This window comes from Salmo salar, chromosome ssa27, assembly GCF_905237065.1.
Source record: "Salmo salar chromosome ssa27, Ssal_v3.1, whole genome shotgun sequence".
Lineage (NCBI taxonomy): Eukaryota > Metazoa > Chordata > Actinopteri > Salmoniformes > Salmonidae > Salmo > Salmo salar.
The window spans coordinates 10,310,093-10,328,940 of record NC_059468.1 but is presented as its reverse complement, the minus strand read 5'-3'; the positions used below and the strand labels follow the sequence as shown (position 1 = coordinate 10,328,940).

The 18,848-nt window shown below is 44.1% G+C and overlaps 2 protein-coding genes across 4 annotated transcripts in view; both read left to right on the top strand.

Annotated features, from left to right (window-relative positions):
- The first annotated feature begins 162 nt into the window (after positions 1-162).
- On the top strand, positions 163-5,263 carry LOC106588411 (transcription factor 19). 3 transcript variants are annotated; one of them, XM_045709678.1, is made up of 5 exons: positions 163-388; positions 729-768; positions 1,668-2,281; positions 2,523-3,498; positions 3,875-5,263. In XM_045709678.1, the coding sequence occupies exons 3-5, from the start codon at positions 2,023-2,025 to the stop codon at positions 4,188-4,190; spliced, it is 1,551 nt and encodes a 516-aa protein (XP_045565634.1). In that variant the 5' UTR covers positions 163-388; positions 729-768; positions 1,668-2,022; the 3' UTR covers positions 4,191-5,263. The 3 variants fall into 3 exon arrangements, with proteins under 3 accessions (XP_045565634.1, XP_014032833.1, XP_014032832.1); XM_014177358.1 differs by lacking the exon at positions 729-768 and having other exon boundaries at positions 163-298; XM_014177357.1 differs by lacking the exon at positions 729-768.
- A 9,044-nt stretch (positions 5,264-14,307) lies between these two features.
- The window catches only part of LOC106588412 (poliovirus receptor), a 47,114-nt gene continuing 42,573 nt past the window's right edge, over positions 14,308-18,848 (top strand). The window contains exon 1 of the mRNA XM_014177359.2: positions 14,308-14,826. Coding sequence (XP_014032834.1) covers positions 14,742-14,826 — 85 coding nt within the window. The 5' untranslated portion in view covers positions 14,308-14,741. The remainder of the gene's footprint in view (positions 14,827-18,848) is intronic.

Sequence of the window (18,848 nt, the reverse complement as noted above, 5' to 3'; positions counted from 1 at the left end):
AAACCCTTAAATCAACAGACACCATAGACTATCAACTAACTAACTACCTACGAGTTTTATATGTAGTAGCTGGCCAAGGTAGCTACAGTAGCACTCTGCAGTGACTGAGTTTCATTTAAAACGATGCCAATAGATGTGAGTGACAGAACAGAGGCGGGCGGAAATGGCGTGAATCAAGCGCAAGGAAGCCCGGATGGCGCGCCAAATTTCAAAGAACTTCCTGGGGGAAAAGAACGCGAAAATCTCCGTTCAGCAAACAACGACGTTTAAATTGGACATAAGTTATCAAAAGACTAAAGTATGTAGACCGTTTTAAACCATCGGCAGCATCACATTTAGACAGTGGATAAGAATTCAAGTGCACCAGATTCGAGCCACTTTTGTGGAGGTATGACTTTTAATGTGGATTACAGGAACTATCCAGTTGTCTACGCCTTGATTGTGAAATGCTTTTTCCGAGTAGTGTATTTTGACATCTTAATATGATGCACCTCTTAATCGGTGTAACGATGGTTTAGTTTGTGGACATTTTGCATAGTCATCTTGGCAAAACTATTCGTTGTAATTTAGCTAGTTACCTAACAAAAGTGATTCACTTGTTGTCCACTGCTTTGTCCCTGTGCCATTTCACCGCATGAGCTTTGTGCTACACTAGCAAATCAGCAGCACTGTCAGGCATACAGTAACGTTAGCTATTAGCTAACATGCAGTTTGTTCGTTTTTCATAGAACAACGTGCATCATATTGGTGAATGCTCATAAAGGCAAGGTAGTACCTACAATTCAACTACATGTAAAAGTCTATTTTGATGCATATTTTTAATTTATGCCACTTTTCTGAGATACAGAGTGCAGCTATGGGCAACTTTGATGGGGGCCACAATCTGAACTCATCATGAGAGGCCACAGTAATCAGGACCTGGCACGTAGCCTTTCTGCAATTCTGACTGACATAACAAGAGAAACTGCTGATGCACAACCAAATTTGGAATTGCATCTGTGTTTTCTAACTCAGCAGTAAGCTGAGATCCCGATTTTGAGTTCCTAAAATATATTTTTGGAAGTTGTGTTGTGTGTGTGTGTGTGTGTGTGTATTCGTTTTTGGAAATTGATCTGCGGGCCGCCAGATAGGGCAATAGAGCTGGGAATTGCCAGGGACCTCACAGCGCAATACTTAGGTGCCAATACTATATGTATTGTGATTCAATGTTCCAAACATATTGCTCACTATATGTCTTCTGCAGAGAGCATGAGAAAATTGGCTTTGATCAGTCGTGGAAATAAGTTCTGAAAATAGGCTCGCTTTAAAAAGATGGAGAACAAGCTATAGGATAAAAAAAATACTGTACCAGAGTTTTGGCAAAGGTACAGCCGACTAGCGCTAGCTAACACTACCTAGCAAAAGGTAGATTTACAAATCGATACTTGTAGTCAAAGTATATATATAATATAGTCCAAAGTAGTAACTATGTACTTTTTACTCCCCATCACTAAGCTATAGGATGCTAAATTGCCATCAAGCCATAGATTGTCACTTGTGTTAAATATGAAATAGTCATAACTCATTTATATTGCTAATATAATCAATTAACTATCGATGGTGTAGACAGGCTGAGTGAGTCGTATGGGCATGCTGTCTTACAAACGTTCCCTCTTCTGTCTTTTCAGATTGAACCACCTCAAGCTGCCAGCTCTAGCTCCCAGCCTTTACGTGTCAATTTACTAATTAGTTAGCTTAGTCAAATGTACACGGTATTACAACTGATATTTAGGTGACATTGCTCAGCAAATAACCGTGCAGGTTATAGATTGTATACGATACGTTTTTACTGTTAAAACAAGAGTTTATGTTTAATCTGTTCAAATTCATTCAACACCACATACTAAGAACCAAGCTTTTAACAGCGTTGGAGACGGCTTTTTGTCATCACATTCACTGACTTAAGTGCTATTTAAGCCATGGAACGCTCTATGTAAGAAAGTAACTGTCACTGACCGGGGTGGGCATCGGTGAGTCGTGGCCATGCTGTCCGGAGTCCAGCCGTGTTTCCAGCTGCTGAGAATCGGCTCGTCCTCTACGGATTCAGCCCGGGACCTGTACACGTTCCGGCCTGCGCTGACCCACTCGGTGTTCCGGCTGGGCCGTGCGGCAGAGCTGTGTGACGTCACACTGGACTCGACGTCCGTGTCTCGTATCCATGCCGAGCTGCATGCTGAGAGGGAGGCGGAGGGAGCAGCCGAGGGGGGCTGGAAGGTGCAGATAAAGGACCGGAGCAGCCATGGTGAGTTCCACATGATTACAGTACACCGTTCTTTGAAGAATCACCATCAGAGAGACATAACTGTGATGTAGTCTGATATGTCTGTCATTCTATCTTTTGGGAGGAAATTAATATTTATTTTGTTGATTTCTTGTAACATATTCTACAACTACACACACTTGTGTTTAGTTTCCTTAGGTCTCATTCAATTCTATTCTACTAGCCTTTCATCTGAGCTTTCTCCTCCACCTTCCCATGCCAGGTACCTGGGTGAATGAGGTCCGGCTGCAGCCAGGAGTCCAATGGGAGCTCTCAGATGGTGACACGCTCACCTTCGGCGGCCAATCAGAGAGAGGGAGCCCAGAGTTCTACTTCCTCTTCCAGAAGGTTAGCGTGCGACCGTTGGACTTCGACGCCATCACCATCCCGAAGGCCGGCACCTTCTCCTCCGACCTGAAGAACCGAATCAGAACGAGCCTGGACCGCAAGGCGGTGGCCAACTTGGATCTCAACAGGGCGACTGTCATTCTGAATTCCATCGGAAGCCTGAGCAAGATGACTGGGACTCCTTGGACATTTAAGAGGTGTGACGGCAATATCGCAGACACAAGCTCCACCTCCGTGCCCTTTACATCCTTGGTGCCGCCCTCCACCCCTCCTCCCTTTCCACCCACTACCTCTGTGGCCTCATCCAAGTCACTCCCGCCCTCATCCAAGAGCAGGCGCAAGTCAGCCCACACGGTCCTTCTGGAGGATGACAGCTCGGACGAGCCAAGGAACCACCGAAGAGTGAAGGACGGGCCGAGTGGGACGAAGAGAAGGCGCCTCTACAAGTCAGAATCTGAGGGTTTCCATGCTCATTTACCCAAAACGGACCAGGATGTACGACGCCAGTTTGAACTGAAACGCGTGCCTGCGCCCAAACCGATCGCAAACTGTCACACCATCGTCGCTAACGGCAAACTCAACCATGTTTCCTTCAACATCAGTCAGAGGCGGGAGATCGACCCAAACAATCAAAGGACTGGTCCAAATGTGAACGTCTCTGTGTTTCGCCAGCAGAATATTTTTTCGCCGCCATCCTCTGGGCGGGGAAGGCAACGGGCTCACAGCTCCCCAGTTTACTCCCCTATGGTAGTGGGAGGAACGAGTTACACCCTGGGGTCTCCATCCTTGAGGATCTGCAAAGAGGATCGAGGACGGGCAGGGCAGTTTGCCAGATTTCACATCTCCTCTGGGTAAGAATGCCCTCATGTGACAGCATCCAGACTAGTGACATTGCTCTATCATATATTAGTATTTCTCATTGAACATTTTCCTTCTCTGTAAACGAATATGCTCCGTTCTCACCTCACATTCTCAAATATGTATGGTGGTCCCGTGTAGCTCAGTTGGTAGAGCATGGTGTTTGCAGCGCCAGGGTTGTGGGTTCGATTCCCACGGGGGACCAGTACGGAGAACAAAATGTATGAAATGTATGCATTCACTACTGTAAGTCGCTCTGGATAAGAGGGTCTGCTAAATGACTCAAATGTAAATGTAATGTATTTTTTGTGATATATAGTGAATATGTTAAGTCGAATGTGACACTTCGCTCTTCTTCCTCCTTCCCAGCAAGCGGCGGGGCAGACCAAGGAAGCACCCTCCTCCGCGGCCCTCCCTTCCCCCTCCTTCCTCTTCATCTTCCTCCTCCTCCTCCTCGTCGTCCTCTTCGAGCTCCTCCTCGTCGTCCTCAGAAGACGAAGTGGAGGGAGTGTCCCAGGGGGTGGAGCCGTGTGCCGCGCCTCGCTGCCGCCTGCCCCAGCAGGACACGGTGCAGTGGGTCCAGTGTGACGACTGCGACGCCTGGTACCACCTGGACTGCCTGCACTGCGACCGCAAGAACCTCCTGCTGGACCCCAATGCAGATTTCCACTGTGGCTGCCGCTGATACAGCAGGAGTGGGTCACAGACCCCTACACCAGAGTACACTTAATGCCTTAATCATACCACAATGAATTATGGGGGGGAAACGATACATAGATTTTTTTGTATAATGGGGATCGTATGATCAAAATAGATGTTGTACAGTGTTCGTGGAGGTTTTTTAAGTTGCGACTGAGGCTCTTATGAACAGTAGGATGGGTCTCATGTACCTAATGGTTAGAGGCTGCCCTTAACTGACATTTTTCAAAGTGTTCATCCAAGCTCGCTCTGATGTTGAGCAACGGTTTGAGGAATCCAGTGAAAGCTACAACTTGGGTTAGCGGTGGTAACCCCGGGGACTGATATGAACTGAACTATTTTAGCCGCACACAGGCTACTCTGGTGAACAGTACAAGTCTCGAAACGAGTAGGCTTACAGTGACAGACTGTAGGTTTTTAACTTTGTGTATGAAGTACTTCCATATTGGGTTGTGAATAACCCTGCTGTTGATGGGGCTAAATGAAGGTGGAATTGGAGAATCCGCCAAATTCATATCTGCCGTAACACAATATGCATCGCAATGCTCTCATCACACAATACGAATAATCGAGCAAGGATCTGTTGAGCTTGATTCTGTCCCGTTCGGTAAAGATGTCTACTCAAAAAGATGAGCGTGGATTTTCTGCGTTCACACTGTCGTCGTGTTGATATCGATCTATAAAATGCCGACTTTATTTTTTTCTTCTGTCGGATGACTTCGATTTATATATCTAACTATGTATGCATATCTGTCCAAAACACGACTGGATTTCAGCTGTAGAGCAGGGACGGCCAAACTGCAGGGTTTTGTTCCAGCCCTACTATAACTCACCAGTTGCTCCTCGGGATCTTGATTGGCTGAACCAGGTGCGACATAGTACGGCTGGAGTAAAAGCCGGCTCTCCAGGAGGGTTTGCTACACCTGATGTATGGTCACAAAATATTTCACGCTGTCTTCACTTTGATGATTTATAAGATCAGCTCGCGAGAGCGCGTTACAGTTGGGATGTTTCTCTTCAAAGTTATTAGGGAAGAAATAAAATGTATTTAAAAATGTGTTGATGGAGTATATTTTTCAACCTGTAGTTCCCAAGTCCGTCTGTTCACCGTGAGTCGTATAACACACACACACACGCTTATTGGCTATTGAATTACCAGGTGCACGATTAAAAACGGTGCAAAATTGAAAATAAACTTCAGCACACTGGTGATCTTGATGCGGCAGCTTCACGGATTTAATTGATCTTCTGCGGAGCATCAAGATCACCAGCGTGCTGAAGTTTATTTTCAATTCACCGTGATATTACCAATGACTCAAACTTCGGCCCTCTGGGGTACATATCCATCTAGTTACGGCTCTGGGTTGTGAGTCGCGATAACATTCTGTGGCCTTTCTAATAGCTTTTCATCCATATTTTCTTTCTCCGATTGGAGTACAGTACGTCTTCTCTCAGGTTAGTGAGGTGTGCCCATGGTTAACGTGATACCAAGTCAGATCTCTGCAGACAGCCTCAGACGGCCAGGGGAATAGATTATAGAGCAGGGGGGAAAAAGCTGCCCGACTCTCAAGGAAGAGTACTACATTGTCTGTGTTTCCATGGCAACACTTTTTCAGCCAGCCACAGCAACAGGCCGTGTTTAATTCTGGGAACCTTGGAGGCGATTGGAAATGAGACGATAGGGAGTGGAAAATCTATTTGACTCAGATAATTGTAGTCTGAGGGAAAATGCAGTAGTGTTATCGGGAGGGTGGTAATGAGAACATGGAGCTAAAAAGCTATTTCACGTTGTTATTGTTTGTTGCCAGCAGAGGGCTGTCTTGTTCTTTTAAGTGAGCTTTATGGCTTTTGACGTCACTTAAAAGTGTCTGGTATAAAACTACCCGTCTGGATATATTTATGCAGCCATTCCCAATTATCATATGTTTTCATTACACAATTCAAAAATAATTCTATCTTTTGAACGCATGCGGGCGAGAAATTACTGCGAGGGCCAAAATAGGCTTGGAATGGATGGATTTCAGTGCATTTATTGGCACAGAATATTGTCAGACACCACCAGCCAAACTGAGTTTGGTCCATATGTGCTCTGGTTCCTGAGAGGTGTGGTGTGACTGGCACACAGGCTTAACTGAAGCCTAATGGGATCACTCTGGAGCAGCTGCCACTTCCCCCTAAGAACCTGTTTCTGCCCTCAGCGCAGGATATGAGACGCTTACTATTTCCTCCCGACCCCATCCTGACCCTGGTTTGGTGGGCTTCCAGCACCAGTCAGGAGAGGAGGGAAAACCATTTTACTCACTAGTTCAGCCTGAGAGGTAAATTGCCTGGAACACAATGAGAGTACTGTTCATAAGCCTTGTGTTCAATTTAATGAGTGTATCAATTACACTCAAACAATATTAATGGGCCGTGGAAATGAATGTCTGATAGCATTATAGGACTATGTCAGCTCGGGGATTCGAAACTTGCAACCTTTCGGTTACTAGCCCAACGCTCTAACCACTAGGCTACCCTGCCGCCCAAATGCTGTGATACCAGGATGTGTTGTATGCTTGGGCAGCGTGTTAAGCCCTCTCTGATGAGCATAATGACAGATAGGCTGCCATTAAAGTGGCATGTCCAATTACCACGACACTTACTCTCCCCTCCCTCTGACAACACGGCCATCCATCAAAGTTAGTTACCTGCGACATAAAGCCTGCTCATGTGCGATGACCATCCCACCTACAACTGGCATATTAAGGAAAAGGAAAAAAGAGGGGGGATACCTAGTCAGTTGTACAACTGAACGCATTCAACCAAAATGTGTCTTCTGCATTTAACCCAACCCCTCTGATTTATAAAATGTTTAATGTGGTCCAGGCTGATTCGATCCCAAGTTAAGTATTCTGACTACAATTTTGGTCAGCTCGAAACAGGGCCATGAATGTATGAATGGACTATCTCTATCCCGTTGCCCGCCTGTGGTGATAAGTAATAAATACATTCTCTCCTCGGTTCTGCTAAATGTGATTTATTTAAATCTTTTAGAATCATACTTTTAGAACCTGTTGTTACTGGCAGTGTTTTATTCATTATTGAGCATGAGTTGCAACTTTGAACCACAAGCATTATAGCCCAGCTACTGACAAGGTACAAATCTGTCGTTCTGCCCCTGAACAATGGCAGTTAACCCACTGTTCCTAGGCCGTCATTGAAAATAAGAATTTGTTCTTAACTGACTTGCCTAGTTAAATAAAGGTAAAATACAAATGTAATGAGTCATGCCACCCATAAGAACACACATGCTTAGGCTCAAACACACACACATTCTCTCTCTCTCTCTCTCTCTCTCTCTCTCTCTCTCTCTCTCTCTCTCTCTCACACACACAGGCCATCACTCACACAGCAGCATCTCACAGTGGGTGGCATGCTTCATTCTCTGAACATGGTCCACAGGTGGTAAACAGAACAACCATCAGTCTCCAGTCTATCCTAACCTCTAACCAAATGGGGCTATATCTGCACTGTAATGTTTGAGTGATCTGGGGTTATGAGGTTAACATCACAAGAGCAGTTTATTATTATTCTAATCAATTTGGCTATATCAACCCTCTAGCGTCTTGGTATTTGAGTGATCTGGGGTGGTGAGGTTAACATCACAAGAGCAGTTCATTATTATTGTGAATCTCTAAACAAGATTGTGTTTAACTGCACCTACGGGGTTCTGTGTTGGGGAATGCAAAACAATTCGTCAATTTAGCATTCCGCGGCTCCCACCTCACCTTCCCACAGGTAGCACGGCTATTTCTCAGTGGATGAAAGTAAATGGTCGCAACGACAGGGGGCTTTATTGTAGGACGCGAAGCAGTGCCTACTTAGTCTTCCACAAGGGCAAACTGCTGTTGAACTACCAATTACGTGGTGCACTTTCTCTCAATCCGCTGCTTGTAATGAAGAAAGAGAACGCATCCTCCCAGTAGGCGGTATCAGCTCTCTCTCTGTAATTGATTTAAGTCTTTTACGTGATTGAGTGAAGTCTGTTGAACTGCCAATTATGTGATACACTTGCTCTGCATCTGCGCTGCTGCTTACAGTAAATTAGCGTTCTTGTCTCAATCCATTCCCAGTAATTGTTTTTGCTAAGTCTATATGTGCTGGGAGTAAAAGGCCTACTACTTCACATGGCAGAGGGGCCAAGCAGCGGACATGAGTCAAGCACAAGGGATGTCAAACTCACAGGCCCTCTCACACTGGGAGAATGTGAGGAAATGATAAAGGACTTACAATCTCACCAGACTCACCCATCTAGCCAGTCAGCCCCTCACTCAATGAGCTCTCCACCCTTTAATCTGTCCACCAAACATTGTTTTCACCCCTGGGGAGCCGGTTTTCTATTTATGGAGCAGTGTTGAGCGGATGTGAGACAATCAGAAAGCGCCTTCCTGACGTTGTGTTTGTGTGAGCTGTGCATTGTGGATGAGGAGTGGATGAGCGGACACACAAACAGGAGCCAGTGACGCCATACAGGGAACAGAACAGATGCACAATTATTATGTGTAAAATGGCTAAATATGGAGAAACAAGATGGACCAGATGCAACGACGCCTTCTAGGAGAGGCTCTCAGCATGAGGACAAAAGCCTACACTTTATACACTTTAGGTGAGACAAATGCCAACTCACAGAAGCTGTAAACACACACACACACACACACACACACACACACACACACACACACACACACACACACACACACACACACACACACACACACACACACACACACACACACCCCCATATGGGCCTCAGTATATATTCACAAACACACAGCTACCACCCTTGTGCCTGAAACTCAAACCCACACAGTTTCTTAAATCCAGCAACAAGCGTACTGGAAATAAATGAGCAGGGAAAACACTCATTAACTGTAAACAAAGTCCACGGTGCTAAACTAATGAAGATATTCACGAGTCGGAGAACACCAGGGATGAGGTGGCGGAGACAGCGAGAGAGAAACAGATAGAGGAAGAGAAACGAGTGGGAGAGAGATGGAGAGAATGGAAGATAGAATGAGAGCGGGAGGGGAAGAAATTAAGAATATTTCAGGAGGTGTGAGAACACTTCCTCCCTGGGGCTCCATGTCTCTCTAGCCCTTTAATGTCTTTAATTAAAGCGAACAGTATTATCTGCTGCTCCCTTGGAGTGCGTTTACCAAAGCGACACTCAGCTAATAGGGGAGGGGAAAGGGAGAGGGGTAAACTCTGACGGAAGGAAAAGAAAGGGGGGAGAAGGAAGTCATCGAGGGGGAGGGAAAAGATGGAGGGAGGAGGAGAGAGGTGGGACATGCGAGATCAACGCTTCAAAAAATGAAGGAGGCTGCCACCGGCTAAGATGTACGGCGCTTAAATGTGTTGCTCCGGCTGATACACGATCACATTAAGCGACAGCTTGTTAAATCAATCTCATTCCTCTGAGCCGATCTCTGGCCACAGGGGCAATTTCTCAAATGGCACGGAAAGGGTCTGACAGAGAGGGGGAGATGGAAGAGGCTAGTAAACATTAGATGCATTTACTGTAGTCATCTGTTTTGATGACATGGTTTTACCAAATCAACTTTTTGGTGGGCAGTTAGTTTCCCAGAGATACTGCAGGCATGGTGTTTCTGTTGCTCTGTATGTCACAGTGGAAGGACTAGTCTTCCATTGAAGCCTCCTTGCAGAATGTTGGGTCGAGCCATCAGTAGTGCCAGTCAGACAATTGGCAGAGCTTTGGGACAGATAATCACATTATTTTATTAGTTGAAAAAGATTACCCATTGAACAGTGCAATATTTCAGTGTTTAAAGTTCACAAGCAGAACTCATTTCCAGTTATAGTTGGAGGTATTAACTTTGTTGTTTATGGCCCCCTTGGTCTCCATGGAGATAACCCTAATAAACCCCCAATAAACCCCAGGGCTAAAGTTAAGCATTAAGACCCTTTTGACCTACATCTGTACCGGCTAGATGTTGCAGATGATATGGCCAACCCAATCTACCCTCAGTTGAGTGATGGTGAGCATTGCCTCCATTTTGCCCAGGCACAGCTCTGACCCCCTGCCGTTTGCTGTTTGCGACCCCCAATCACAGCCATGTCAGCAGGCTCCTTATCGTGATGGACAGCCACCTCTTACTCACCGCTCCATGTGTTTGCAGATTGAAAGATTATCTGGCAACCTACAGGTCCCCTTCCCTCCTCATAGAAAAACATTCGAATCTATATCCACACAAATCACATGGAGACCATATGGGCCTTGTGGCTTCTTGGAATGGGAGTGAAAACAGAGGGCCACATCTAAAATTCATGGGCTCCTGTATAAAGAAAACAATAAGGGAGAGAGCACTTTGTTAGCTTGCCTGGCTCCAGCGGTGGACCAAAGCATCTTGGGTAAATAACACAATAGAGGTCCAAGCTGACAGCCAGTCAGGGGGTGGGAGTTGATTTCTATTCCCTCCTGGAAGGAGATTGAGGAGCAAAGGCCAGGATGACCTGAACACGAGGGGATATATGTGGCCGCAATTGCATCAAACTGACAACAGATGGCACACTGTAGTTGATGATTTGTATGCTGGGGGGGGGGGCGGTCACTAGTTTAGAGGACAGAAGGTTTTCGATGCTCCACCAGTATTGAGTGTTTGATTGAGAGTATTGCCAAGACAAAGAGTCAGCTGGTGACCACTGTGATAATGAACTGCTGATAGAGAAGTATCTCACAGCTTATGGCCATACCACCAATCACAGGGCCATATCCTGAGGCAACGTTCTCCTCTGAGCGACATTTATACATAAGAAGGTTACTGAAGGTGTGTTTATGCCAAATATTTAAATAGGTGACATCTTGGAAATGATGTAAGGACGAACATCACCGACCTGTAACCAATACCACATTTGATCAACAGAGGATTTAAATGAATGTACAGTGCATTTGGAAAGTATTCAGACCCCTTGACTATTTCCACATTTTGTTACATTACAGTCTTATCTAAAACTGATTAAATAAATAAAAATTCTCATCAATCTACACACAATACCCCATAATGACAAAGCAAAAACAGGTTTCATTTAAACAGAAATACCTTATTTACATAAGTATTCAGACCCTTTGCTATGAGACTGAAAATTGAGCTCAAGTGCGTCCTGTTTCCATTGATCATCATTGAGCTGTTTCTACATCTTGGAGTCCACTTGTGGTAAATTATATTGATTGGACATGATTTAGAAAGGCACACACCTGTCTATATAAGGTCCCACAATTGACAGTGCATGTCAGAGCAAAAACCAAGACATGAGGTCGAAGGAATTGTCCGTGGAGCCCAGAGAGGATTGTGTCAAGGCACAGATCTGGGGAAGGGTACCAAAACATTTCTGCAGTATTGAAGGTCCTGAAGAACACAGTGTCCTCCATCATTCTGAAATGGAAGAATTTTGGAACCAACAAGACTCTTCCTAGAGCTGGCCGCCTGGCCAAACTGAGCAATCGGGGGAGAAGGGCCTTGGTCAGGGAGGTGACCAAGAACCCGTTGGTCTCTCTGACAGAGATCCATAGTTCCTCTGTGGAGATAGGAGAACCTTTTAGAAAGACAACCATCTCTGCAGCACTCCACCAATCAGGCCTTTATGGTAGAGTGCCAAGCGCCCTGTCTGGAGGAAAACTGGCACAATCAATTCGGTGAAGCACGGGTGGCAGCATCATGCTGTGGGGATGTTTTTCAGCAGCAAGGACTGGGAGACTAGTCAGGATCGAGGGAAAGATGAACGGAACAAAGTACAGAGAGATCCTTCATGAAAACCTGCTCCAGAGTACTCAGGACCTCAGACTGGGGCGAAGGTTCACCTTCCAATAGGACAACGACCCTAAGCACACAGCCAAAACATCGCAGGAGTGGCTTTAGGAGAAGTCTCTGAATGTCCTTGAGTTGCCCAGCCACTGCTCGGACTTGAACCCGATCGAACATCTCTAGAGAGACCTGAAAGTGCCGCGACACTTCCCATTCAACCTGACAGAGCTTGAGAGGATCTGCAGAGAAGAATGGAAGAAACTCCCCAAATACAGGTGTGCCAAGCTTGTAGCGTCATACCGAAGAAGACTCGAGGCTGTAATGGCTGCCAAAGGTACTTAAAAAGTACTGAGTAAAGGGTCTGAATACTTGTGAAATAGCTGGTCAGCTATAATATTTGTTCTGCAAATATTATTTTGGGGAAGTTCCTGAATGTCATGTTTCATAGGAATGAGTGTTGGTGGTAGGTAAATCCCTAAACTTCACTGCTTTTCACAACCTGATCATTTTAACTGAAGCATTTTGATTTCTATGCTGCCTCAACCTGTGGTCACAGCATAGATATATTCATCATGAGTCCCACCCACTCAAAATAGCCCAATTATCCTCTGTGTAGTCTACCACTATGATAACATCCATGCCATATCCTACAGAGAAAAATGTATAGTCGAATAGACAGAAAATGGATCCACCATCCATATAGGTCAGCGGAATATGCAAGAATGTTCTCTATTGTGATTATAATTTTTTTTTAATGAGTGCCTTTGATATTTTAAGTGAAAAATGTAAAAGCCTGTTATATTCAATGAAGGGCCCTTTAATATATACCACATGGAGAATTCAATAAATCATTTTTTGTATATGAATAAAGGCTTTTGACATGCCCCTCCATGCACCCTCGGTGACATACAGGAAGATTTTAATCCATTTAACCCCAACTTTTCTCCCAAATTTCCACCGTCATTGTAGATCCCTAGTTATTTTGTTGCTTTGAACAGTCATTTCCGAAGATGATTATTTCTTTCATGTGATTAGTGATCCATTTTAAGGTCAACCCTGTTATATTAACTGAACTCTCTTTTTAATATGGTGAAACTATTCGTTTTTAAATATTTTTTTTCCAAAAGAAACATTGAACATCTAATAGTCAAATCATAGTGTGAAAGAAGGTGAGCTGGTTCTACTCTTTTTTGGCCATTTTCTGGTGTTTTTGTGTTGGAAAATTCAGTGAGTCCAGCATAACAACTGTTATCCATCAACTATATTAGCCTTAGACAGGCAAGACATTTTTTTTTATTTTAATTTTTTAAGCTTGCATTCAATTGCCCCTCCCTGTTGCACACAACAATCTTCCATTTGTTTCTTTTATCACAAGATTTATGGGTGATTTAAGATGAAATCGTCAACCCTGTTACTTTATTTGGTACATAAATATGCACTTTCTACAGTCATTTTTTTTATTTAACCTCATGAGATGGGAAAACGTGTTATTTAAATTAAGTTGAACATGTGCTCTTTATGACAGAATGTTGAAATAAATTGAATAACAAGATAGGCCTACATGATTTGACCTCGTTCTTTGCTGAGTTCCCAGTTGTCATTAAAGCACCATTAGAGAGACACGTTCATCGTGCTTTCAAGACAACTTGGAACTCGGGGAAAAAACGAGGTCAAATAATGACGTCAGTGATCTTCAGGTCAGAGCGCTAGAAAAAAGCCCCATTTACGGACTTGGTATTCCGAGTCGGAGATCGTTTTTTTCCAGAGTTCCCAGTTGTCTTGAACGCTTTGAATTCGGAAGTCTGAGATTTCCGAGTTTCCAGTTATTTTGAACGTGGCATCAGACCAATGCGGTTTCTGCATTATGTGCATTTACATGACACTTCAACATTCTATGACAGCCATTTTAGCTCCCCATTAATAAATATTACATGGGAATATACAAACAAAAAAGACTATACAACGGAATGTATAGAATGAGCATTACGATGCATAAACATGATACATGATACTTCAACGTGCTATTGCAGCCATGTTAGTTTACCATTACCATTACATGGGGAATATTTAAACAATGCTATGTAATTTAATGTCTAGAATTAGAACAATATTCACAATTCTAAAAGTTGGCCTAACTATTTTAGGGTGCGTTCGTAAATTCACTCTAGCTATCTACTCCGATTTCAGAGTAATCTCGTTTGAGTGTGTCAGAGCGCAGAATAACTGACGAATTTACGAACGGACAATCTGACAACGCTCTGAATTTACGAACGATCAGAGGGCACTCTGAGTGTACTCTGGCACTCCAGATTGAATTTACGAACGCACCATTATGGCTCTGGTTTTAGGCGGCATATTGTGACATCACAACCAATCCCCCACTCAGAATGCGTGCCAATGCTTCGTGGAAATAACCGACACACGGAACATGAGTGTTACTTTTTTCTGGTGCCATTTAGCGAACACCAGAGACATACCTGTACGCACTACGTCCGCCCCACACGGGGAGGGGTTTTGAATGTTTTTGTGTGACTGTCAAGTCGACTCTAATTTGAAATCGAGAAAAATAAGACGTCGGACTGAAGATCAATCATATAGCTCACCGACTCCGGTCTGTTTTGCGGTCTACTTATCCTATTCTATATTTTTATTGAGAAGCAATCAGTCAAGGAATATTAAGTCTGTTCTGGTGTGGTGTGGTGCTGGGGATTTTATATCCACCTCGTCTTTTTAGAAGAATGGCGAGAGACGCTAAACATTGCCCCCTATCACCAATGAAAAACAGTTTGTTGGTGACAGCAGGGATACTTCTGATTATTCAAGGTAAGAACCATGAACATTGACCCTATTTTCTGTAATATCCAGCCCTTTTATTACCTTTTACGTTTTCTTTATGTGTTTCAATGGGTCACGTTCATTCAAATGTTCGGTATCGGCAACCGAACTGTGCCATATAGATCCGTTCACAGTCCCATATGAAACGCATGCACATTGTGGGGCTCATCAACACGGTCATACATGATTTCAGAGGTGGCGGTGTTGGATATCTCAAGACTTGTTATGGAAGTTGACTTCTACACAATACCGTCTGGTCCCTCCCGAGTTTCGGTACGCCATGTTATGTATGCAAGGTGTGGCCTCCCGGGGTATTTATTTGTCAGAGCGCGCAGACTGCAGCGCAGGTGTGATTGTTCCGAATCACCTTAATCCAGTCCTGGTCTGTTGTTGTTTTCTTTGTTGGTATCCTCAGATCAAGTTTCATTCAGCCATTAGTGATCTAGCTGATATTTTCCCATGAACTGAAATGAAGTCAGAAAAAGCAACAGGGTGTTGCTGTAGGCTACAAGACATTGTCAGCAAAGACACTTGGTTATGTGCGTTTTGTGTGGTTTGACTGACTGGTCCGTTGTTACAAGGGGAGAAAAAAACGAGAATGGATTCTACCTACATCTGTATTTATCCTACTGTTTTTACCAACCAAATGTCAATCTATTGTAGCCTCAACTGTCAAATGAAGATGGCTAATGTAGCCTACATAGCCTCTGATCTAGTTATTTTAGCCTTATAAACAATTCAATTGTCATGTCTCCAAGAACCTACCTGCATTCAGCACAATTGACTGCAAGCCTCATCACTGCCAAAACCCGAGCATGGATATGAAAAATAAGGTTTCTCTTAAGGTTGGACTGGTGTTTGACCAGAGAGAGTATAGATATCTTGAGCCTGTTAGGGTTTAGGGCTACTAGATTTGAGGAATGTATTGATTTTGATGGTTGATCGCACAGTGTTGCATAGGCCTATGTCATTTGTGTTTCCTGTACATTTGACTGTATCCTGATTCTTTTCATCCTGTTAAGAGTTTCTGGGAAGAGGTTTGCCTGGGTTTATAGTTCAGATTTTGAGCTGGTTGTCATGGATACTCCTGAGTGGCAGCATGAATTTGGGGCATTGAGATGTCCATCTTGTCTGGTGGCTTTGCTACTATACTGTTTGATACATCTTGAATTCAGGCCTGGGGTGTGGGGGAAAAAAGAAATCCGTTTTGTGTACTGTAATGTTTTAGGAAGTGTGAAGAAAATTCCAGTTTTCTAGGAATCCATCTTGCAGATTTTTATGTCCATACAAATCCTCATTGCAAACAGGTGTCGGTATTGTAAAGCCTGCAGTAGAATTTAAGCTAGGAAACTGGCACCTTGCTTGGATACATTTCTGAATGTTTACGATTTTCAGAGCTCAATCAACATTCGAAGCACCCTGAATAAACTGAACATAACAAACCTCTACCCATCCCCCACTCCCCCCCATCCACTCCCCCCACCCAGAGTTAAAAAAATCCCAGCCCTTTCACAGTATGCCCTTTCTCTCTTTCTAGCCTATTTTCAGACTTTGCTCCAGCTCCTGTCGCTTTGTTGGAGCAGCTTTAGTCAATGGTCCAATATCCCCCTTTCCCCCCCCTCTCCCCCAAAGTTCTGGGCCCCATTCTTTCTAGACGTGTGGTGTGTCAGAGATTCGGGGGGGGGGGGGGACTCGAACAAAAAATGTTTAGGCAAAAGTTCCTGCATGGTCCTCAACTCACCCAAACCATGCCTCTCGCTGAAGGTATCAACTATAATTTCCTAATTTCCTCAATCTTATATGTAGAGGTTTTCAGGCCTGGTAAAATAAAATGACCTACTCTCTATTATAACAATTTCAAAAGAAAATGCTACATTTCATTTTTATGAGCGGTCAACCGTCTCAAGGATTACTGTGGAATAACCCAGATAATCTTACAGGCAAATGGAATAGAGCGGCACCTTCACAAATGTATAGCGACGTGCAGAGGAGTAATCCATGCAACTAGAAACATAAATGAATAGCTCTATGGTGGAGTAATGAGATGGGGTTCGCCTGAAATAAACACCCTCTCCTCCACCAAGTAACTTCTAAATCGTTTGCGACACGTTTGTTTAGGTCAACCCCTCCTGCTGACGTAACCGAGATGGCGGCAGATAACCTACTGTTTTTTTTCCCCCCCATTTTTTTTCCTTTCTTATTTTTCCTAGTCTTTCAAACCTCTCCACCCACCCTGCAGTTTGAGATGAAACGGAGGCTAAAGAGATGGATTTCTGAGTGGGCTAGGAGAACTCTCGCCCTTCCATGTGCCCTCTGTCTAAATCAGAATGTCTGACTTGGCTCCCTGCGACTCCCCTGCGTTTAGCATGTCATTTCCATTTGCATACTGCACACTAACATCTCTCTCCGCCAGTGTCGGGGTGAAAATGTATTCACAGCACCTCTCTATGTAAAACAGACACAGAATGTAATTTTTTTCCCGCTGGTCCAGTGCAAGCTTTATTAATTACTTTTATATCCCTCAGTAATTCTAGGGTTGATTGAAAAATTGTGCCTGACAGCTGCAGCACAATGCTTGTCCTCGCCACTTCAGTGTGCTCTCCTTCAAGCACTTCATCACGACATGTAGTCTCTGTAGACCTGGCGACCTGTTAAAAGGCATGACAAACACGCGGTCAATTGTCTTCATGGTAGATGTCGTAACCCGTCTCTGGTCTGGCTCAAACAGGAGCTGAGCACCGTCACTTTTTCCATGACTTTTGTATCAGTTCACTTTTGTGGAGTCCATAGGCAAAATTTGAACTGGAAGACTGAACAAAAATGGATCTAGTTGCTTCCCGTAAAGAGATCTTATTACCACTTCCTTCATCTTCTGATTTTTAATTTGTGCAGCTCCCTTAACCCTAGGCATCAAAGCAAAAATGGAATGAAATGATATGCGTGGAAAAACAGAAAACATCGAGGCCAGGATGCATTTTCATGACTGTTGTCTTGGGTAGCAAACAAAAAAAACATTTTGCTTCCATTTTCCAGTGGGTTTGGCAAATAAAACTCACAGGCATGTCTAGGCCTGACAGTCTTAACCCCAGTGTCTATTTTCAGTGCAGAGGCTTTTACAAATGTGACGATGAGACCCTAATACCTTGATGTTTCTATTGGTCTTTTACTTTCGGGGGGAGTGACTTATAGGCACCCAATTGTCACACTGGGTGAGTGATTGCTGCAGAGGTTGCTAATAAGATGCATTCTCTTTCAAGTATGCTCCATTACATTTTTTGCATGCCATTTCCAGCAGGCCCAATCCGATGTTCCTGGCGTATAAAATCCAGGCCTACACAAATGTTTAAACAGTTAAGAATGTTTAACTGGTGAGCGCGAGTGCAGAAGGGATGTGAGCACATGCTAAGGAGACTTACTGTTCGCAGCATCACACATTCTTACACATTGTCAGGAGGTTGTCGGAATCATCCAGGCCACGGCACTGAACACCGTTGATGAGACACAGGGGCATGATCTGATCCAACTAGGATACAGAACGACTGGAATAACTCAAAACGGCCTCCCAGTAAGCGTGACCAAATGTCCCGGATTGTGTGGGACAGTCCCGCATTTCAGCCCATTGTTCCATGTCCCGCGACCAAACAATCATCTCCCGCATTTTATCAACAAATTCAAACACCGCAAATTTAGAAAAAAAGGTAGTTGTCCCATATTTCAGTCAGACATTCCAACCTGTCTCTTGCAGTCACATTGCACTTATGAGAAAGTGATGCTCCTCATCCAAGCTGACAGAGTTTGAGAGGATCTGCAGAGAAGAATGGGAGAAACTCCTCAAATACAGGTGTGCCAAGCTTGTAGCGTCATACCCAAGAAGACTCGAGGCTGGAATCGCTGCCAAAGGTGCTTCAACAAAGTACTGAGTAACACTGACTACATGTAAATGTGATTTTTCAGTTCTTTGTTTTTAATACATTTGCTTAAATGTCTAAAAAGCTGTTTTTGCTTTTATC